Genomic DNA, 21,133 nt, shown 5'->3' on the forward strand with positions numbered 1-21,133 from the left:
CACGCTATCAGTGTTTACCAAAGCACCTGTTTTCTCGTCGCCTCCCCATTTAACTGCGGCTGGGATTTTGCATTTTATCACTGATAATGAATTAGGTGTGGAAGATGAATGGTGTTTTGCATGGCTGCATGATAAAGAAATCCCAGTGTGTGACACTGGGAGATAAAGACCTGACGGATTGCCGTTCTCTTCTGGCAAAGTCGAGAAACTAGCTATAGGTTTTCCGTACTTGCAGCTCTTCTTGAAACTCAAATGAACATCAGATAAATCCACAGAGATCTATAGGGAGTATTGCTCTTTGATACAAGTGTTAATCAGTTTTAAGTCATCAGATGTGTGCATCTACAACTCCACTACTACCAATTGGACATGATCTTCTCACTATACTTCACAATCCAACTCAGCTGTGAATCGTAGGTTGATTCAAAAGCCCACAAATAACAAGTGAGAACTGATGATGTGGAACAGAATGGTGGAGAAATCTGCAAAACAAAGCACAAGGTTCGAACCAAGAATGGAAGACAACAGAGGAAAGGAGAAAAAGGGTAGGTGGGTGCACAGTTGGGGGATGTGGCGGGTGGAGGCAGTCCTGGGATGCATGGCAGCATGATTTATGGACACCTTTGAAGTGAGCTCATTCCAGCCACAAGGCCTGCCTGCTGCATTTCAGAGCTGGGACATTCTCTCGGCTGTGATCGTGAGGGGGATAAACGACCCAGAGGTCACTGACCTCCACTGGTGTACCACAAACATATACACTCTCTGATTTTGCCACAATTCATCAGTGTGTCATTGGTTTTCAACAAGCAAAAATAAGATGTAAAGGCATGTGACAGGCAGGTCAGTAATGAAGGAGGTAAAGTTCATTTCCGGAGAACATTTAAAGACTCATGTTGAAACAAAAGAACATTAAAAGGCAAGTAAGACGCAATGACAAACATACATGAGATCAGAATCATCAATATTAAATATAACATAGGAAAAATAATTTAAAAAAGCACACCAATGACATGGACAGCCACGGTGACAAGTTAGGGATGTACAGTTTAAGAAAAATACTGCTCGATATACATTGGGAACTTTTTAGATATTATTTATGGATCATAATAGAATAATTAGTAGTAGTAGTAGCCCATTCTTCCTCTTTAGTTGGTTAATGGCAGTTTGCAGTGCCTTACCACCACCTTCAAACAATAGTGACACATTATTACCAGATATTGAGAAAAACAAGAGGAAGTGTGTATTTAAGATGGCAAACGTTGCATTAAATCGTAGCTTTTATTACTGAAAACCTATTCAGGTATTTGAAAATAATCAGAAACACATGACTGAATTCTCAGTAATATATTTGAAGGTCAAAGTAAAGAGGGAGAATAATAATGAAGAGAAAGGAGGCGATCTCTCTTTGGAATATTAAAAATTGGGTCAAGAGATTTGTGTTCCAGCTCTTTTTTGCTTCAGTATGTGGAATTATCTAGGGAACTTTATAGTATCTCCAGTGGAGTCTGAATGGAAACTGTTTTTTATTATCCATAGCAGTTTAAATCTTCCTCTGTAGTCCCATCAATGGTGACATCATTGTTTGAATAAGTGAGGCTTCCTCTGCTCTGATGGTGAGGATGGAAGACCAAGGAGGGTGGCTTGGCAATAGTCCGTCCCAGTACGTCAGTCTGGTTTGACTTCATAATCTACCCAGTGTGTGTGTATTATTCATTACCAAGATCTTCCTTCTTTCTCTGAACCTCATTTCCTAAATACATCAAATTTGTTTGATCTTATTAGCTTCATTCATGTGAGCAGAAAAGCCTGAGATCATGAATATGAGTGGTAATTACACACAACAGGAGGTCCCCACAAAGAAACTTAAAACAAACGGTGGGCGTGTGTATGCAGCTGCTCAGTTGTGTATGTTCTTCCTGCACAAGTCACCCATTGTCCCCCCAGTAGGGCTGCTGTGTTTATTTTCTGTTTGATCCCTCTATCTTCCCTCAGCTCTCAGCTTTGTATGTGTATTCACACGTGTGTGTGTGTGTGTGTGTGTGTGTGTGTGTGCATGCATAATACTAGAGGTGTGTGTCTGCTCATTCATGTAGCTGCAGGTGTCTTTGTCCTTCTGCGGGATGCTGCGAGTGTGTTTAGACATCATATGTCTTCTTTTCATTCAGAATGTGTTTTTATAAATGTGACTGATGATCTTACTGAGAAGTCCCGGAGAAGTGTGTGTGTGTGTGTGTGTGTGTGTGTGTGTGTGTGTGTGTGTGTGTGTGTGTGTGTGTGTGTGTTTGGAGCAGTAGGAAGATGTACGTGGAGTGTGCCTATACTGATTTAGATTCCTAATGGTTGTCAACAGGGTCATTGCCCAGGAGGACGTGAACCCAACTTTGGTTCAAATACCAGCGTAAAGGAAGAAAACATTATATTTTATGACAGTTAAATGGTGCAGTGGGATGTTTCAGAGTGCAAGCCACTTAAGCCCATCTATTTTTATATCATTGTTGAGGGATTTTATAGTCTGGTGACACGTGAAGTATGCATTTGACTGTATACAGTAGAGAACTGACAAAATAATTAGTTTGACCTGATTTTCTATTTACGCATCATTAGTTCCTCAGCTTGGAACGTGATAATGTGTCTGTTCTCCCTCGTGAGTTTCATATTTTTTATGGTGCAGCACATCAATTTGCACTTTGCCACAACATCCCATATAAACTTCTGGGTTGTGCCCTCGCTGTGCAGGATGAAATGAGAGCTAAACATCACTGCCAAGAGGTTTATGGTCCTGTGGAATGAGGGTGCTGTTTACACGTTGCCATGGAGATGTCCCTGAGTAGGGGAAAATGGCTGTATGTACTGGAAATGACTTCTGAGATGTTCATCCGTCATTTCACATTTGGCAGCCCCCCCTCCGTTTTTTGTAGCCGGCATAATACCTTCTTTTCTTTTTTTTCCCCTTCATACAAGCCCTTCTCCTCTGGGTTAGAGAGTCAGACCCGGGGTAGTGGTGAATATTTTGGTCTCTTGTGGAAGGTCATTTGTGCAGCTGGTCAAGAATTCTTGACACACAGAGACTTAAATATCCACCTGCTTATAACAACATGCTGAATATTCATGTTCGGGGAAATTGAAGTGTATCTTTTTGTTTTTTTTAAAGTAAGAAACCCATCTTGTCGAGGCATTAACCTCAGGGTCAGGTGCCATCACCGCAGCCATGAGCTGCAAGTCTGAATGAGTTATAAATAATTACTAGCAGTTGCAGGCGTGTGCTGCACAGTTGTGCATGGCGTGGTTAGATCGCTGAGTTTGCAGCCTGTGAAACCTTGGCTTGGCCCCTTGATGTCCTGGCTAGTTGGGCTGACTCAGCAACATTAGGAGACCACCTGGGAATGACCAGCCTGCAGGAGCCATTGTGTGTGTTCTGCTTCACAGTGTAAACAGCAGCAGGTCAGGATGTGTTCAAATGATGATCTAATTATTATCACACTCGCTGGATATTCTAATTTTTAAGTTATTTTTAATTTTAAAGTGAATATACATATGATACAGTCACAACATGTGTTCATTTTGTAGGTAGTCTATTGCAGTGTAACCAAAATGTATCATCCCAAGTCTTCAGAACTAAAACAACAGAAATACAGGTTTTTATTTTTTTATTTTAATCTTTTTTTTTTTCTTCTCAAATTGTAGTTTCTGAGACCTGCCACCATGAAATGCTAACATGTAGACACCAGTTTTGTGGATAAAAAACAATGACAGTTTGACCAAATGTAATCTATGAGGACATAGCGGAAGAAAATTAAAAATTCTATCGATCCTATTAACAGTTTTCAATCATAATTAAAGCAGGGACACCAGGATCTGTAGAGTCATGGCATGGTCAAAATATCCATAGCATGATTATTTTTAGCACCTTCAAAATCAAAGAAGGACAAACTGCCCCATAAACAAATGAGCTCTGGCACTTTGCTGTGGAGGAGCAGTTTTGTCGTGGTGCCACGGCTGCGTCTGCCTGCCCACGGAGACCAGGACAAATGTGTTGATCTGTTTTTTGCTCTGACGATATTGCATCAGAATAGCTCTTTCTGCGCTCCCTCTGGAGATTGTTTTTTGTTAAAACTGCATCCTCCCCAGAGGCTTGAAAACCCATAACTGAATCACTCAGCTTGCAAGTAAAATTATCCTGCCCGCATACTTCTCCTTCTGCTGAGATTTGAATGGAAGCCGGGCTGTTTAAAACTTGCTCACTGGATGGGCTCGCAAGGTGCTATAAAACTCCACGTACTGGAATTCTTTTTGTTTTGGCATAAACTCGTGCTGAACAAACCTGAGGTGGTTCGCTGCTCGAGTGAATGTATTGACTATTAGTGACTGAGTCGGTCAACAGTTGTTTGGTTTTGAGGATTTTTTTTTTTAAAGATTCATCAGTCTATCAGTCTCACCTTTATACCTCAGGAAGCGGCACGTCTGCTCTGCCTGTACACGTACACTCCCGATACGCTGCTCCAAAGCGAGCCAGGGATGGAATAGATGCCGCCCACCCTCAGCAGCTGCAGAAATGCATTAGCAATCGCACGACTGACAATGGCCAGTTGGAAAATTCTGACATGTCACGCAACGCCATTCTCCATTGAAGTCTTTAGATGCTGTGTCCTGTTGGTTCAATCTGACAGACAAGACAGAAGATGTGAGGATATCAGACACAACCTGAGAAACACACAGAAAGGTTTTGAACCCAGAACGTCCTCGCTGTGACTCTGCCAACCTCTGTACCATCCTGCTGCCAGAGCGAAAAGCTGCCCTGGGAAACTTGGACGTAAATGGGTTCTTTGGATTAATGGCTATGTTTATTCAGACAGAAATAATATACTTTTCCTCTCATACGGTTGCACTGAGGCATTGGAAGAAGCCCTTCTCGACTTGAGTGAGACCCTCAGAAATGTAACTGTTACCCTGAGATCTTTCAGCACCTTTCTCCTTTTTCCATTTAATATAAAAATATGCTTAAGTTAGTGACAGTATGGTTTTGTCAAACAGGCATCAGTTTTAAATAGTCATTATTGAATTCAGCGCACCAGCTTTTAAATCTTTTTTTCTCTACTTCTTACCTTCCTCTCGTCTCATCACTCTGTTTACCATCTCAAAGCGCATCCAAAGATCAGTTACCAGACTGCAAAATAACAAAAAGGAAAAAACAAAATCTCACTTTAAAAGTTTACTCTATTTTTTCTCGCTCTCTCTCCCCAGTTGTCTCTCTGCCATCTAAACATTTACCAGCAAATACCAGCACAGAGAAAGAAAGAAAGAAAAAAAAAAAAGTCAACCTTGCATTCTCCAAGCAGTGACTCTCCAAAACCTCTACTGGCGCACAGGAGTCAACTGCATAGTTTCCCCAATGCAAACCAGATGTGAAGCACTAATGTATGGTAGCATTTTTTTTTTCTTCAAAGGAAGAGAAATGTAGGCCAAAAATGTAGTCTTTTGGCTATCCACACACACAGCGATGTAAAAATAAATTCACATTCATTCCGAACTTTCCCTCATGGTGGTTAGGAGAGTACTGTATGATTTAGAGTAATTGCGATGTTATTGTTTGGTGTCGGTCGGTGGAGTAAGGTGGAACATGGCTGCGGGAGCTTGTGGAAGAGTTGACAGACAATAGCATTTTCAGCCCTTCATGCTAGCAAGTTCAAGTGTCAAATAAGTGTCAGATTTATGTTTCAAGTGCAACTAAACATGCCTCAGTGTGGGACTGTGTCGTTTATGTTTTGTAGACTTTATCAAATCCTTTTAATAACAATGTCCAGAAGGTGTGATGTTGCTTTTTCAAGTCAGCTGCTATTCACCATTAGCTTTCCTCCATTGTTCCAGCATGCAGCACACAAGCCCTGTATTAAGAGACATCGAGTTGCATCCCTATACTTGCATGGTCATTAAAAGTTGCCAAGAGGGAACAAATTACAAAGGCTTGGTGACATTTTCTCCTCTGGGTAGTCATTTTCTTCCTTCATGTTTATGTTGTTGGCTCTCATTTGAGCACTCTGTCACCTCCCACTCCACACCAGGTGGTGTTTAAATGCTCAGGAGCAATAACAGGTTAGCGTTCCAGTGTCTGTCTGTACTCAATCCTCCAGTGCGACCCAGGCTCCCACGGACCGCTTCCCTGCACCCACACTGACCTCTTACCCCCCTCTGTCCTTCCAGAACTTTAAGGGAAATAGGTCAATTCTTATGATTCCATCCGCACATTATTTTTCACACTGAATTGTGTATTTAGAAAAATATTGATAGAAATGAGGAAAAGATTTTGATTTCAAGAAGTTTGAGGTGTCATTATAGAATTGCAATATTCTGTGAATGTTCAAAATTTGTAATGTAAGGGAATTTAGGAGACTAAACTGGGGATTGTGGGGTTAATTTATATTAACAGTATTTACATGTACAGAACTTACCTCAGAGTAAAATACATTAATATGACCTCAAAACCCCTGCAGTACCATGTAAGATGCTAATAATCAGTGCGTTTGTTCGAAGAATGCACAAATTGAGCTTAAATTACCCCAAAATGTCAGGGCAAACACTAGCTAGCATGAAAAAGCAAATACAGCTTACCCGACTGAAAGTAATTCATCAAGACCTTTCTCCAGTTTGCTGCCTATACTGCTATCTTCTAAAGGAAACACACTTTCCGTAGCCTCGGTTTTTTTTTTTCCGCTCCAGATCAGTCATTGGAAATGTGCTTAATTTGTATTTCCTTTTTGGTATCATTTTCAAAGATGAAGGAAAATTCGCCCGACAGTTTAATGGAAACATGACTGCTGTGCATTCCTCCTGCTTCCTCATTCCCTCTCGTGTCCGGTGTCCTGAGAGTCTGGGTGGCCCAGGTTCTTCTCTATTAGAAGGGAAAAGGAGTTCTCGACATCGTTGTTTACCAATAACGTCTTAATTGTGACTGAGTGTTGACCTTCTTGTATAAACTGATGACCACAGATTTGTTTATGAATAGGCTTGCCGCGTTATATCTCCTTCATGAGCAGTTTCCTCTTCCTCCTGTGATAAGATCCTTTGCCTCAGTGGATCCTGTCAACTACTGTACTTCATTGATCTGATGCAGGAGAATCCATTGGGAACAGCACACCAAACATCTGACTAATATGTCCAACTCTTACGTTGTTTCAGTCTGACCTGAATAGTTCTGACAACTTAAGTCAATATTCATGAAATCAATTAGTCGTGCTGATGCAACTCAGCTTGTGGAATGACCTGACTAGTCCATGACTAGATCTGGAAGCTTCCGTAGAAGGACCTGGCCTCAAATGCCTGTCTCTTGAAAAATAATATAAATTCACTCCCTCTGACATTGTGTCATAAACATAAGTTCTGAACCATTAAAAATAGTCTTGTGCAATTCATGCATTTGCCTTTTTGCATTAGTCACCAAATGGAAGGTCCTCTATGGTCAATAGACTCTGGAATAAATAACACCAGATGACATCTCCAGCAGGCTCCTTTCAAGTGGCCACAGGGCAGAAATACAAATGAACTTTCTGAAGTGTGTTTTTGACATTGTGCTTTATTTTTGATATGCTCAACCAGGCCCTCAAATGATATAATTTAAGGGTCCAGTGCTTTTCTTTTTATCCATCTTCAAGTCAGCCAAGGAGCTTTACTGTGTCTGGAAGTTGTCCAGGCACCAGGCAGACGCAATGTGATGATATGTGTTTATCCAAACACAGCCATTTCACTTTTCCTCTTATTTGATTTAAGACTTGTCATGGTTTTAAGATCCTGCTTCTGCATTCATTTGCCTTTAAATGTCACCTTGTTCAAGTTTCTCTTTTTCTTGTCCCACTGTTCTGTTTGATTTCACCTCTTACTTTATCACTCTCTCTGGGACCTGTACAAAAGGGGAAAAAAAGGCCCTGCTCAACAACACAGACCTTCCTCTGGTTTGTGAATCCATTTGCTGCCAAAACATCCAGACAGTTAAAGGTGAGAAGCTTTTGAAGCAGCTAATTTTTAGTTTAATCAGACTGTACCCTGCACAGTAAAACACACCATAGATCAGTTGCACAGCAACAATAGACCTGTAAATGTTAAGGAGGGCACTCGCAGAATAGAAATGATTTCTTCTCAACTGTGTTGCATGTAGGCCTCATTCTACAGCATCACCATGATATATCTCAATAAGAGACAAGAAGATATACACAAGCACATGATCTGTAGCATATGCTTGCTGCAGTCAAGATGAGGCTCTCTCTCCTCTGTTGATGTAACATGATGTCAAATGCTTTGTCTAGTCATCGTAAAACACACTTTAAAGCAGATTATATTACTAGACAGCATGCAGGGAAGGAGGGATGAGTAGCCAGGCTTGTTCCCAGCGGGGAGCAGGGACTTTTCATTTGGAGTCAACCAGAGCGTAAGCAGAGTTTGGGCTGGGGATTAACAGGCCTGCCTATGGGACCGGACTGGACAGGGCATCTGCTGTAGCCCCTCAGTAACCAAGCATGACTATATTGCTCAGCAACAGTGTACAGTCTGCTTCATGGCATTGGTCAGTTGCTTTGTGGTGTCTCTCAATTGGCCCTGAACTTCATCCTGTTTGCCAGTCAGGAAAGATTGTGATGACTAGTCGAACGTAGCCTTGGCATTCCTCACCTATCTTTCAGCCGGATGTGTGAAAACAAATAGATGTCTAAAGGTTTGTTTGGAAGCTCAAAGTTCATCACGATCCCCAACAGTATTGAGGAAGGGCTCTGATTGTCTGCTGTAGTGGTTTGGCTCTAAATGCAGTATTCATCCTCAGAAAAGGCCACAGAATCAATCCATGAATTAGAAAGGACTCAGAGAGCACTTATCTCCTCCAAGGATGATATGTGGATACAGAATATGAACACACCACACAGTATCATCAAAATCCATTCATAAATTTTCTTCCCTACTGCCAAAAACTTTGTTCTGGATTATATATCGGCAAGGAATTTGATCATAATTCATCTACGACATGTCCAGAAATACTGCTAATAGCTACGTACTGCCAGTGGCCTTGAAACAGGGGTTTTCAGTGTCTCAGAGGGTGGGCCTCCCTTTAGTCAAGGCTTGAATGGCTGTCTGCCTTGATTCTATAGAGTTATTGTTTTGTAAAGCTATCCTAATAATGTTGTTTTATATAACTCCTGAGTACCCCAAGTACCTGAGCATGGTCTGTCGTGGGTCATTTATCAGTTTCTTGTTCCTGGAGAGTAGGAAACACTGTAAAACTCCACTAAAACTACTCTATCCCTTAACCAACATTTATTTAGGCTGTTCCACATGATGTCCTGTGATAATTATCTTCATCACTGATATCTTTCCCCATTCACTGAGACTTCCGTGAAACTGTCTGGGGAGGTCCGACTCACACTTGGAAACCCACTGGCCTAAAAGAGTCATCAGGATCCAGGAACTACAATTTGGATCAGATCAACTACAAAGGTTTAGCAATTGTTCCTTATCAAATGACTTATCCTTCTGGCAAATTTCATCAAAAACCACAATCACATTGTACCTTGGGGCATGAATGTACCTGGTGAATTAAAAAAAAACAACAACCAAAAAAACCCACTGCAAGTTCAAGAAAAGTCAAGACATTGATAGTGCTTAGAATATTCAGATAGAAGAGTCATCCTCTTCATACCATGAAGCCCCAGAGTTCATGTCACATGACTTTTTAATAGTTCTGTTACGATACTCTGCTTTGAACGTGCAGACTGATAGACACTTTGTCCGACAGACTATAAAAGAGTTTAAGTCCCAAATAACCACTCAGCAGAGTCAATCGCAGTGACCCATATAGCTGCATTTAATATTTGAGTCCCCGTCTCAGATGAAGTCCCCCTGGATCATTATAGTGAATGGAATTTATGGTTTCCTATATACAGACATCCCTGTTTTGTACTGCAATACTGTAATTAAACTCTGTTCAGTATTTCTGGACCGGTATCCAACATGGAGGCAGTGGTGATTTCCTTGAAGCCCTCACTATTCCCAGGGGGCTGAATTCAGTCACAGTTCTGGTATTCGGGAATGTTATTAACCCAGAGCAGGGTTCTTAGTCATTGGATCCAGGACATGAAGGCGATGGACCCTTGCTGGGAAGTTAACAGAATATACAGTAGTAGATACAAAGCCCTGTGAGAACCATCATCCAGACTGGACTTTACTGTGACCCAGATCCAACTCCTCTTCTCTTCTCTTCTCTTCTCTTCTCTTCTCTTCTCTTCTCTTGTGGATTGAGGGTTTTGGGGTCAGCAGTTTCAGTATGTAGTCATATCTTAGTCTTTCACCCCATAGGTCAGCGTACTGACGTCATACCTCTCTCTGTGTGAAAGGATCTGTAGCATCAGGAGTTCATTTCAGGCTCCACATGGTGATATTTAAAGTAAATCTCTCTAAAATGGAAAAAAAAACAAAAACTGCAAGACCTGGAGGTCAAAACAAGCTTTTTAATGTTGAAAGTAATGCATATTTATTTATCAGTCTTTTGAATCTTCAAGTGTAATGTCCCCATTATGTCCCCCTCCAGTGAGTTGTTGGATATTTAATCTTACCTGATTGCTAGTTATTCTTGCTCAAACCCACATCTCTCTGGAGACCATAAAAAAATGAGTGGAAAGGGAGACAAGCCAATAATGTAACCTTGGGAACGGCCTTGATCCTTTCCAGGTATATGGATGTTAGCTAGTTAGACATCTGTCACAGGAAATTTGTATTACTACCTATCTGAAAAAGTTACTTGACCTACTTTCTGCAGCCTCTTTGTACATGGCTATGTGGATGATGAATGTGAATTTGGGAGGGCAATTAACAGCTGCCGTATTTGCTTTGGAAATTAAAGCTGACATCAGACGTCATAGCCCCGGCTTCCCGGTTTTGTGAGTCATGCCTCGTCTCGCTTTCTTACCTGGCAAGCAAAAGCAGCGCATACCTGCCTGGCACTGCAGATAACATTAAGGTCACAGTGTTCATTTTCATCTTCTTACTATGTTGATCTAATCTTGATTTTGTGGTTACGTGTGCCGATGGCTGGAGTTTTCTGATCGACTATGTGTCATATGTGCAGAAATGGATCTTAAAGTGCGGGCTTGCAAGTTCAGTACCTTGCAGTACATTACACAGGCCAACCGCAGCTGCCTGCTCTGATGTTATCCATAACCTCCACATGGATACTATAATGTGAGACATGAGATATGTAAGATGTATGCATTCAGTCATTAAATTGAGAGATATGGTGGTCGAGTGATCTTAACCAGTGTCCATGCAAGGCAAATTTATTTGTATTGCACATTTCATGCCTTAGCAACCTCAAAGTAATTTACAGAGGGAAAAAAATTGCAGAAGTAGTAAAAATGAGCTGTCAGGGAGAAAAAAAAGAGAATCAAAATAAGAATAAACCAAAAAAGTAAAACAACAAAACAGGGATACATACAAAAAATAAAAAAGTAGCAGCACTCAGTACGAGAGGTTCATACAGGGTCAAAAGGTCTGATCCGATTCGATAAAAACCATCCAGTGATTTATGGACAAATTGAATTTTAGCAAAATCTTTTATGTAAAGTCTTTTTCACTGGCCAGAAAACCCGCTAACATCTGGCTTTTGTCTTCGGTGCAAAAGGATTTGATCTGTATTCAGTCCCGGCAGTATCCCTGCAGTCGACACAGGTATTTATTAACCCTGGCTCCCCATGCCATTGACGTGAACACCACACCCGGATGAAGGCACTACTTTATGTTCCGCTTCTAGAGTGATGTATGATGTGTAAAATTTCAGTGACTTTTTGTCATCTTAGTCACAAATTCAAGCCTGACGCAAACCTGGGAATCTTCTTTTCGCTCATCCGATGCACCAGCGGGGGAAAAAAATCAAGTGTTTTTCAGTTTGTTTACACACGTTTAAAAAAACCTGCATGTTTGCGGATAAGTGCTGTCGAAGTAGGGTATAAGAAACTTGTCACCAATGTAGTGATCTGACAACGGGGTTGATATTCAGAGCTTTTCTGGTCCTTATTAGAACCTGGCAGCAGTGTTGTGGATCAGCTGAAGCTGACGGATGGCTGTTACAGACCTGTGAACAGACCTTCGTAATAACACTCACGACTGCAGGGCTGTTGAGCATTTGCGCTGTCTAATTTATGTCTTGAGGTCATTAAGGATGGCAGAGAGTGCCTCTCTGGTGTGGGGGAAGTTTTGTTGTGTTAGCAAAAAAGCCTGTCCCTGGGTTAAATATGAGGACTGTGAGCAGGTGAGATCTGTTGGATCTTTATCACCCTCAGCTCATTAAGAACTTTGTCTCACAAAGGGCTGAGACAGATGAAACATGAGAGTCTGGGGCTAATGTTTTCTTTGATGATGGATCCCAGGTGATTTGGCTGTTAGTCTTTGGTCCTTTTTATGCGTCATCCTGTGAGTGTGTGCAGTCTAGTCTTCCATGCATGTACAAACTGTCCCTGTGCATCCTGTTTTTGCACTTGTTTACAGACATGCAATTGTAAGACAGGCAGCACAGGGCCAGTGTGACATTTGATTTATTATTATATCAGAGGTGATTATTATTACTGGGTGCTGGGAATGAGTAGCCAGCCGTGCACGCTGCGTGCCATAGCACCGTATCACTTATCGCTGGGCTTTCCTCCAACCATGCTGTAATGTTTTAGCAACCTGATACTGCCGTAATGCTCCTACAATATTATTCTGTCACTTTGTTGTGTGCTCAGTCATGATCAAGTGACCAATCATGCAGCTAAAAAGTATTTTTTAGATGGTATTACATCAGTACTGCACTTACAGTTTAATGTTGAATGGAAGGAGTCAAGTGTCTGGCTCCTCTGACATACAAACGCTCAAAAAGGCTCAGGCTTCGTGAGCTTTCTGTATCCGTTGGTGGTCCACGCTGTAATCACAAATAAATTCTTGCCTCATAAATATTTACAGGTGTATGCCATCTGGGGGATTCACATGGAAAGATGCACTTCTTTATTCCCGCGTAATCATAAAAAATACATCTCACCTTGTTTGGAATGGTGCTTAAATCTGCCACATGCGGTTTTTAAGAGAACAACAGATACCTTTTCCATCCACTCCTCTTGCCTACGCTACACTTTCATTGCAAAGCAATAAAAGTTAATAGGCATTTTGCACTGCCTCTCAAGTCACTTTCTCTCATTCATTTTCTCTGTCTCTTTCTTTTTCCACTTGCTCCCACTTGTGCTGCATGTTTTGTTTGAGTTCAGGCCCATTGCTGGTACAAGCATAAGTATTTACAACATAAATACTGGCAGTGAAACACTATACTGATGTCCAACTGCTGTTTTGGAGAGGATGACGCCCTCTTTTTTCTCTTCTCCTCCCCTATCATCCCAGCCCTCTCTTTTTTGTCCTCATTTGGATTTGTTGGGATTTGAAAATGTTGCTGACAAGTGTGTCTCCTCTCTGTGTCTCATTGTTACAGAAAATTAAAATGGCTGACCGTTTCGACTGTGACAACTGCAAAGAGTCCCTGTATGGCCGCAAGTACATCCAGTCAGATGACAGTCCCTACTGCATCCCCTGTTACGACAGCCTGTTCTCCAACACATGTGATGAGTGCAAAGAGCTGATCGGCCATGATGCGAGGGTAAGGCACCCGTCTTGATGTGATCAGACATGCGAGCGGCCATCGGATGCCAGTGACAAATGGAGCACATGAAGAATTCTATTTAAAAATAGTCTTTCATTTGTTTAATTAACAAAAACAACATTAGGACCTAAACGTTTCTGGTAGCATTTAGGTTCGGCATTACATACACTGGAATGAATCCCACATGACCTCAGGCTTTCCACACAGTTAAGCCATTTTTACCATGTTTTGACATGGTCTTGGATTGCTAAATCAGAAGTTATGTCATGTTAATGATGCATAATTCCTGCTAAATGAAGCGTGTTCTATATATTTTGTATGTCAAGACAGAGAGAGGGCTAATTTAACATGTAATTATACAGGCAATTTCCACCAAGTTTACAAAAGCCAATGAGCTAATTTTGTAATTTTGGATTGTAAAAATGCAGTATGAGAGAACGTCTCGAGAAGTCGATCATTTAAGAGCAACATAGTGGAGGTGGAGGAATGTGGCACGCTACAGTGCTGAGTAGTTGGCCAATGAGGATTCAACATCCTCGCAGGCAGATGATAAATAAAGTTAGCATTTTCTTGACTTCCTGCCCTGTTGACAATCTTTCTTGGGCCTTTAAGCAGAAACATGCATTCATCCAGACTATATGTGTGGGGGTTCTAGTGCTGGGACATGACTCATGCAACCCTTTGCATTCAGCCTCTGTTATAGTCTACAAGTAAATGACGTGTATTTCTACTGGTGCTGCACGATTTGGTGAAAAATCCTATTGCAATGGTTGTCGACTACATCGACCCTTAAAAATGGTCTCAAGAGTTTTTGCTCGGGTACGAGGAAATACTCACACAGATTGCTGATAAGTTTGATATGTGCATTTCTCAACTCAGCGTGGGAGTTGAGAAATGGGGACATGGCCTTCTCCTACTTCTGAAAACCTACGTCATCCCTTCTCTGATGTAGTGTTTGTGTGGACACGACGCCCGGTGCGACAAGGAATTTTAGGCAACAGAAATGAAATATCTCCCTATGTAACAGCAAAATGGAATATCACCGAAGCAGATAACACAGAGATAAACTGTATACACAGTACAATCTTACATGATTGCAGCCACAAACTTTAGAGGAAAAGCAGTAAAATGAGGCTAAAATTTAACTCCTGCACTAGATTTCACACGTGGGCAAGAGAATAAACATGAACCCAGCAGAAACAATGCACAAGCGCGACACATGCAATGGTTTATATTCTTCCTGGTCTGGTTTGGTCAAATGGCGGTGATCGGCTGGATGTATAAAAGATTACCACCTGCTGTGTCTCAGCAGTCACCAGCCTTTAAGTATACCGATGGTGCACTCCAGCACATGTGGGTGCGTCAGCGTCTGGGTATAGGAAACCTCCTGCTGGGCTGATAAGTGTTGTCTAATGAGGTAGCAGAACTCTTCAAATTAAAAGTTGGACATGTGTTGTGAGGTAATAGTCCAGACTCATGAACATCTCAGTTAGCCATTATCAGCTTGAGACGTGATGATCATTATTATTTGTAAATTATAGTAGAGCATGTTGCTTATTCATCAGTTATTAATATTTCATAGCAGAAGCAAGAACTAGAGAGCAACATAAGTTTTGTTCAGACGCACACTACAAGATCAAATCTGCACATACAAACAACACATGAGGCCCAAAGTAATTTTATTTATTGTTTTATGTATTATTTTTTAGTAATGTTTTAATAAGTGTATGTATCCCTCTTTCCTCTGCTCTTCTACCAGGAGCTCTTTTACGAGGACCGGCACTACCACGAACACTGCTTCCGTTGTTTCCGCTGCGATCGCTCTTTGGCGGATGAGCCCTTCACCAGCCAGGATGACGCATTGCTCTGCAACGACTGCTACTGTAATGAGTTCTCCTCCAAGTGTGTTGCCTGCGACAAGATCGTCATGCCAGGTGAGGGTGGAAACGGGAGAGTGCTGAGGTATTTGTTCATGGGATCACCAGGGAACTAGGGTGCTTAGGTGCTGAGATTTTTAAGGCTCGTTTAACGTGTACCCTCTGCGCTAATCTTTCAAAAATAGTTTGTGTTTTTTTTATATAGAAATCTCAGTGTATAAAAAGAAAATTCAATGTAGAAAGACATTTTTAGTAAAAAAAAAAAAAAAAAGCACTTAAATTCCGCACTGAGCCTTTGCTTCATTGTCCCACATTGTAGTTTCCATGCAGTATGCAAATTCAAATTTCAAGCTATAGGCAAATAACTTTGAAAATGATGACAAGGCAAACTCCAGGCAGCAGGGACAAATGAAGAGATCAGAATAAGAGATACAAAAAGCAGAAAGAGGTTATAGAAAATAGAGAGGGGAAGGAAAGAGAGACAGAGACTTGGATGATGAAGGCGAGGATCCAGGATTGAGCAGCAACTAGAGCTGAATGTGACAGCGTAATTGCCAGTCTGCTTGACTTGTTGACTGTAAGCCAGATCCCCACGGCTGGCAGGCCGCCAGCAGACTGATGATAACAAGAGATAAGCAACTATGTTATTCCAGACCCTGTGGCAGCTTAACCAGCACTCATAAAACAGAAAAAGAGTGCAGGAAGAGTATGATAGTCCTCTTTATTTCTCTCGCAGGTAATCATATTTCTATTTGTTATGATCACACATTTATAAGTTATACAAGTGAGCCGTCTTCACTGTTTACAATCTGTGAGGCTTTTTCCTCCGTATCTGAGAAAGGATCTTTACACTCACAGTCAGGAGGTAGCACCCCCGCCTCCTGTAAAACCACACGCCTCTGCTGCTCCTCTCACTTTGTAGCTGGGCAACAAAATACCGGGGGCCAGCTGGGCATGTAGTTAGGGGGCTCCACATACGCACATAGAACTACAGTTACATCCCGATATCATACACCAGAAGAGGTCTTTATGGTCACCGTACAAAGCTACAGTTTTGCTCCCCAATGATCTACAGAATGACAAAGAAATTAGTCCATTAAGTTAGAATTCTGGAACGTCCAGTTCCCTCATCTCAAAGTCAGTGGGTTGTTTTATTGGGTTTTTGGTCACACTAGCTTGAGATATTTTAAGGCTTTGTTTGTGAGATGAATAGGCCAGTAAATGATTTGTGAATTTCTATGCTTGTATGTTTCTTAAAACGGCAGCTTCTAACAAGCAGCTAAATGAGACTACAGACGTTTTCACAGATATTGAAGGTCAAAAACTGAAGAAGCACAAAGCTAGCTCAGGTGAACCCTTAGTGGTGTTAACTTCAAGGTCGGTCTAAAAATAATACGCCATCCCTCTGACATGAGGCAAAAATCTTTTTGAAAGAATTTACTTCCAACTCAACAAATTGTGTTTGAGTACCTGATTCAAGCTTTATTTTGAAATTGAAAATGAATCCATTTGGAAACATAAAATGACGGACATAGAGAATCCAATGAAGAGAAAACGCCCAAAAGACCAAAACAGCCACCAGCATTGAGAATACTTTTGGCTTTGTTTTTCAGTTGTATTAGAGGTACTTGTAGTTTACAGATTGAGATTGAGAGAAGTTTATTTTTCTGTTAGTTTTGATGGAATTCCATTGATACAGTTTTTTATTAAGCTGACTGGAAGGCTTGTGCCTTTGTCCCTCAAATGGCTTGTTCACTTTTTTGTATGTGCCAAATTCATTCAGACCAAAATGCTAATACGGTCCTCTTTGAGCCACTGTAATTCCTCTGAGCTTAGAACCTGGAATGGTTTGGAAGGGGATTTTTGCAGTTTTCGATTAGAGACGCTTCAGCATACAGCCTGACGCACTGAAATGTTGCAATCTACAGACAGCAGTCATACAAAATGTCGGCCCAAACCACAGCATCATCATAGAATAAACCAGCAAGTATAATAAAAAACTCAACAGCCAAGGGCTAGAAGATGAATTGGTTGGTGACACAAAGGGGAAAATAGCATTATCTCTTTCTGTAAAGCCTTTCGCCAGTTTCCAGTAGTGGGAAAGAAGTGTGGGGCCTGTGGTGTAATGATTTAATATAAAATAAAACCGTGAAATAAAATAAGTTTTTTATGCTTTCTTGTAATTCAAGTGTATTATTTCAGTAGTTCAATAAAATTACCACAAAAAATACCAAAAGGGCCTTTACAATTCCTGGACGGCGAGTTAAAGATGTCTGATAAACAAAAAGCTGAACTGCCCTTCCTTACTGTCTCCATCTCTGCCCCTGGCATCTCTCTGTCCCTCTGCAGGTACGAGGAAGCTGGAGTATGCAGGTTCTACATGGCATGAGGGCTGCTTCATCTGCCACAGCTGTGAGCAGCCCATTGGCTCCAAGTCCTTCATCCCTGACAAGGATGAACACTACTGCGTGCCCTGCTACGAGGATAAGTTCGCTCCACGCTGTACACGTTGTAAAAAAGTTAGTATACCAACAGTACTACAAACTGCAGTGGAATTACGTCATGAAAGAGTATTTGAAGCATGATGACGCTTTGTCTCGTCTCTTTTTTCAGACCCTGGCTAAAGGCGGCGTGACTTATCGAGATGAGCCGTGGCATAAGGAGTGTTTTGTGTGCGCCAGCTGTAAAATGCAGCTGGCTGGTCAACATTTCACCTCCCGTGACGACACCCCTTACTGCCTAAAGTGCTTTGGAAGCCTGTATGCCAAGAAGTGTGAGGCATGCAGCAAACCAATCACAGGCAAGATTACATTATGTGAAGTAGATTTGTGCTTTCTTCGGAACGACTTCTGATACTGAATTAGAATTAAGGACTAATAACCGAACACAAACTTAACAAGATTTTTTTTTATGTGATTGGCAGCCAATGCAGTGGGTTTGTAATTCCTGAACTGGGGTACATGTAAGCCCAGTACATAAAAAAAAACTGCAGTTTCCTCACAAAATCCTCCATCAAAAATAAATCAGTGTTTTATGGTTTTTTTGTCTATTCTGAGATGACCTTTTCTTTCTCTTCCTTTGAAGAGACAGTTGATCCACCTCACTCCTCAGGCCTAAAGGCACCGACTAGTAGCCAATCAGAGTCAGAGTAGGGCCACTGGTGTGTCGTCTGGGGACAAACCCAGGCGGACTGTGTCTATTTCCCAGTGGGTCAGGCAAATGAGGCTCTTAAGCACCCAATATGTTACCTAGCATACTCAGATATGGATAAACAGTTACCATGATCTCACCCCACACCCATGGGAGCAGTGCAACAGCTGAGCACTGTCCTGACTGTCAAAACCATCTGCTCCGGGGTTTCCAGTGCATGCGTGACAGAGCTAGCATTAATATTAGCAGTACTAGCCGAGCCGTCAGAGCTGCGAATGCCATTTGTCGAAGTTGAGGACACGGTAGGGTGGGGATGAATTTTTCAGGCGGAACAGGACTTAGAAAATCTTTGTAATCATTGCAGTTGAGTCTTGTACTCTGTATGTCACCTTGTTGAATTTTCTTAAAAAATCCTCCAAAAGCAAACCACTGAAAATTAAACTTGTATTTTTTCTTAATTAACACTTTTTGTAGCCCCATCAAAGCTCAACATAGTTAATGTCATTTGTCGTCTGTCTTAGGTTTTGGAGGAGGAAAGTACATCTCGTTTGAGGAGCGCCAGTGGCATCAGCCCTGCTTCACCTGCTCCGAGTGCTCGGTTTCTCTGGTGGGTGCTGGTTTCTTCCCTAATGGGGAGAGGATCCTGTGTCGTGACTGCCATGGCAACCTATAATTCACCCACCGCTCGCCCCTTTCCTTGACTTAACATTCACCCTTCATCACAGCATTTCAAGAACCCCGAGTCAGTACCAAGGAAGGTAACCCAGGCTAACAAATGCTGCCTCTCAGGTCATTTTTACAAAGATCAGCTTCTTGATCACTGTCTGGACAAATGTCTCATCCAGTGCGCAAAATCCTGTTTTGATGCTGCATTGTTTCGATGAACCAAAAGATTTCCTCTTTAACAAGTGCCTTAAGAGTAACATTACCTGTATGTTATGTAATAGGGAGCCAAACAAATGCAAAATGCGAGTCACTTTGCAAAATTATTCCTTCATATTTTATGCCATTAAAATTTCCATTTCAGATAGAGGTTGATCTCTGGAGAGATTAGACATTATTGTTTATAAAACCTTTTCAAAATACGGTGGTGTTGCTGTTTTATTGTATTTTGAATGTTACTTTTCCACGTGTCTGTAATGTATGACTTGATTTATGGATCTTGAACAGATTACTGTATATAATAACATAGAAGGAGGGGTGACACTGTGATTTAGACAGGTGGCAGAAATTAAAGCAATTTTACCAAATAGGTCAGAAAAAACAAGAACAAGAAGAACATTAGATCTTTTGTGTGCTGATATTGCTTTCAGTGAGGTAGTCAGTCTTTTGTAGTCATGATTAATAAAAGTAATTTGCACTTTGGACTAGATATTCTCTTGCTACCATGTTATGTGCACATAAATACAAACTAGGCTACATGGCACAAGACACACAGACCACTTTTTTGTCATTTATCTGCTTAATGAACTTTGCAATGACACTTATTTTTACATTTACATTATTTGTATGTCCCTTTCGATTTGCTGTAATAAATCTTTTTTATCACCATTGCTTAAGGAGCCGGCATTATAATCCTAGAGAAGCTGAAGTGCATTACTTTTATGTAATGCCAGAGTATGCATGTCTTCCTTTGTCAGTCTTTTTTTTTTGTGTTACTGTTACCGCTGTTACTATTTGTTCCTGTATGTCTGTAACATGTATGTGACAAAATTATTAAAAAAACAACTACTTTATTTCACTATTTCAGCTTTGATGCTGGTGAGTCAGAGTTGGTAAATATGCATTTTAAAATGGAAAATAGCCCGTCAAAGGCGTTAACAACAAGACCTTACTGTAAATCACATGATATGGCTAAATGCTACAATACCTAGTTTTGTTTGTTTTATGAAATAAATGGACTGATCTGGATGGTTTTATATTCTGTCTTTGTGGTTGTAGTGAAGTCTCCATTACTGGTTTATGAGGTCATAACTTTCTGTTCGCTGCCTAAGCCAGAGAAAACCTCTCTGGTGGGTTTGAGAAGTCTTTCTAGGAAAGATCCCAGTGTGTTTGTGTAAATCCAGAATGCACATAATGGTAAGATGGTGTGTGAGTGTGGAATAAAGAGTGTGTGAATCTGAAAGAACAAGATGTGATGTGTTGCGTATGTCTGAGAGAGGGAAGGGGACTGTACAATAACAATGGTGTAAACGCTTGTGTACGTGTGCGCGGGCGTGAGTGTGGATACATACACACACTGATGTTTATGCTGAGTCGACTGTTTCGTCACCTTGATGAAGCACACACATAAAGACTGCCAGATACACTCTCCTGTTGGCATTGGTTAACTGTCCTCCTCCCTGCCTCCGTTTCAGATTTTTTCACCAAAAAAGGAAATGGAAAACTCATAGCTGCGTGGGGGGAGGAGGAGGGGGTGACTGCTGGTGGAAGTGGGAGAGAAAAGAGTGTGGGA

The 21,133-nt window shown here is 41.3% G+C and overlaps 1 protein-coding gene across 1 annotated transcript in view; it reads left to right on the top strand.

Annotated features, from left to right (window-relative positions):
* The window catches only part of fhl3a (four and a half LIM domains 3a), a 32,857-nt gene extending 12,108 nt beyond the window's left edge, over nucleotides 1–20,749 (top strand). Inside the window, exons 3-7 of the mRNA XM_086217997.1 lie at nucleotides 13,484–13,648; nucleotides 15,411–15,585; nucleotides 17,878–18,047; nucleotides 18,142–18,328; nucleotides 19,200–20,749. Coding sequence (XP_086074123.1) covers nucleotides 13,493–13,648; nucleotides 15,411–15,585; nucleotides 17,878–18,047; nucleotides 18,142–18,328; nucleotides 19,200–19,351 — 840 coding nt within the window. The 5' untranslated portion in view covers nucleotides 13,484–13,492 and the 3' untranslated portion in view covers nucleotides 19,352–20,749. The remainder of the gene's footprint in view (nucleotides 1–13,483; nucleotides 13,649–15,410; nucleotides 15,586–17,877; nucleotides 18,048–18,141; nucleotides 18,329–19,199) is intronic.
* Nucleotides 20,750–21,133: the final 384 nt, after the last annotated feature.

The sequence above is a fragment of the Aulostomus chinensis genome, chromosome 11 (assembly GCF_037954235.1).
Source record: "Aulostomus chinensis isolate RoL2024-O1b breed Wild chromosome 11, RoL_Achi_v1.0, whole genome shotgun sequence".
NCBI classification, from domain to species: domain Eukaryota; kingdom Metazoa; phylum Chordata; class Actinopteri; order Syngnathiformes; family Aulostomidae; genus Aulostomus; species Aulostomus chinensis.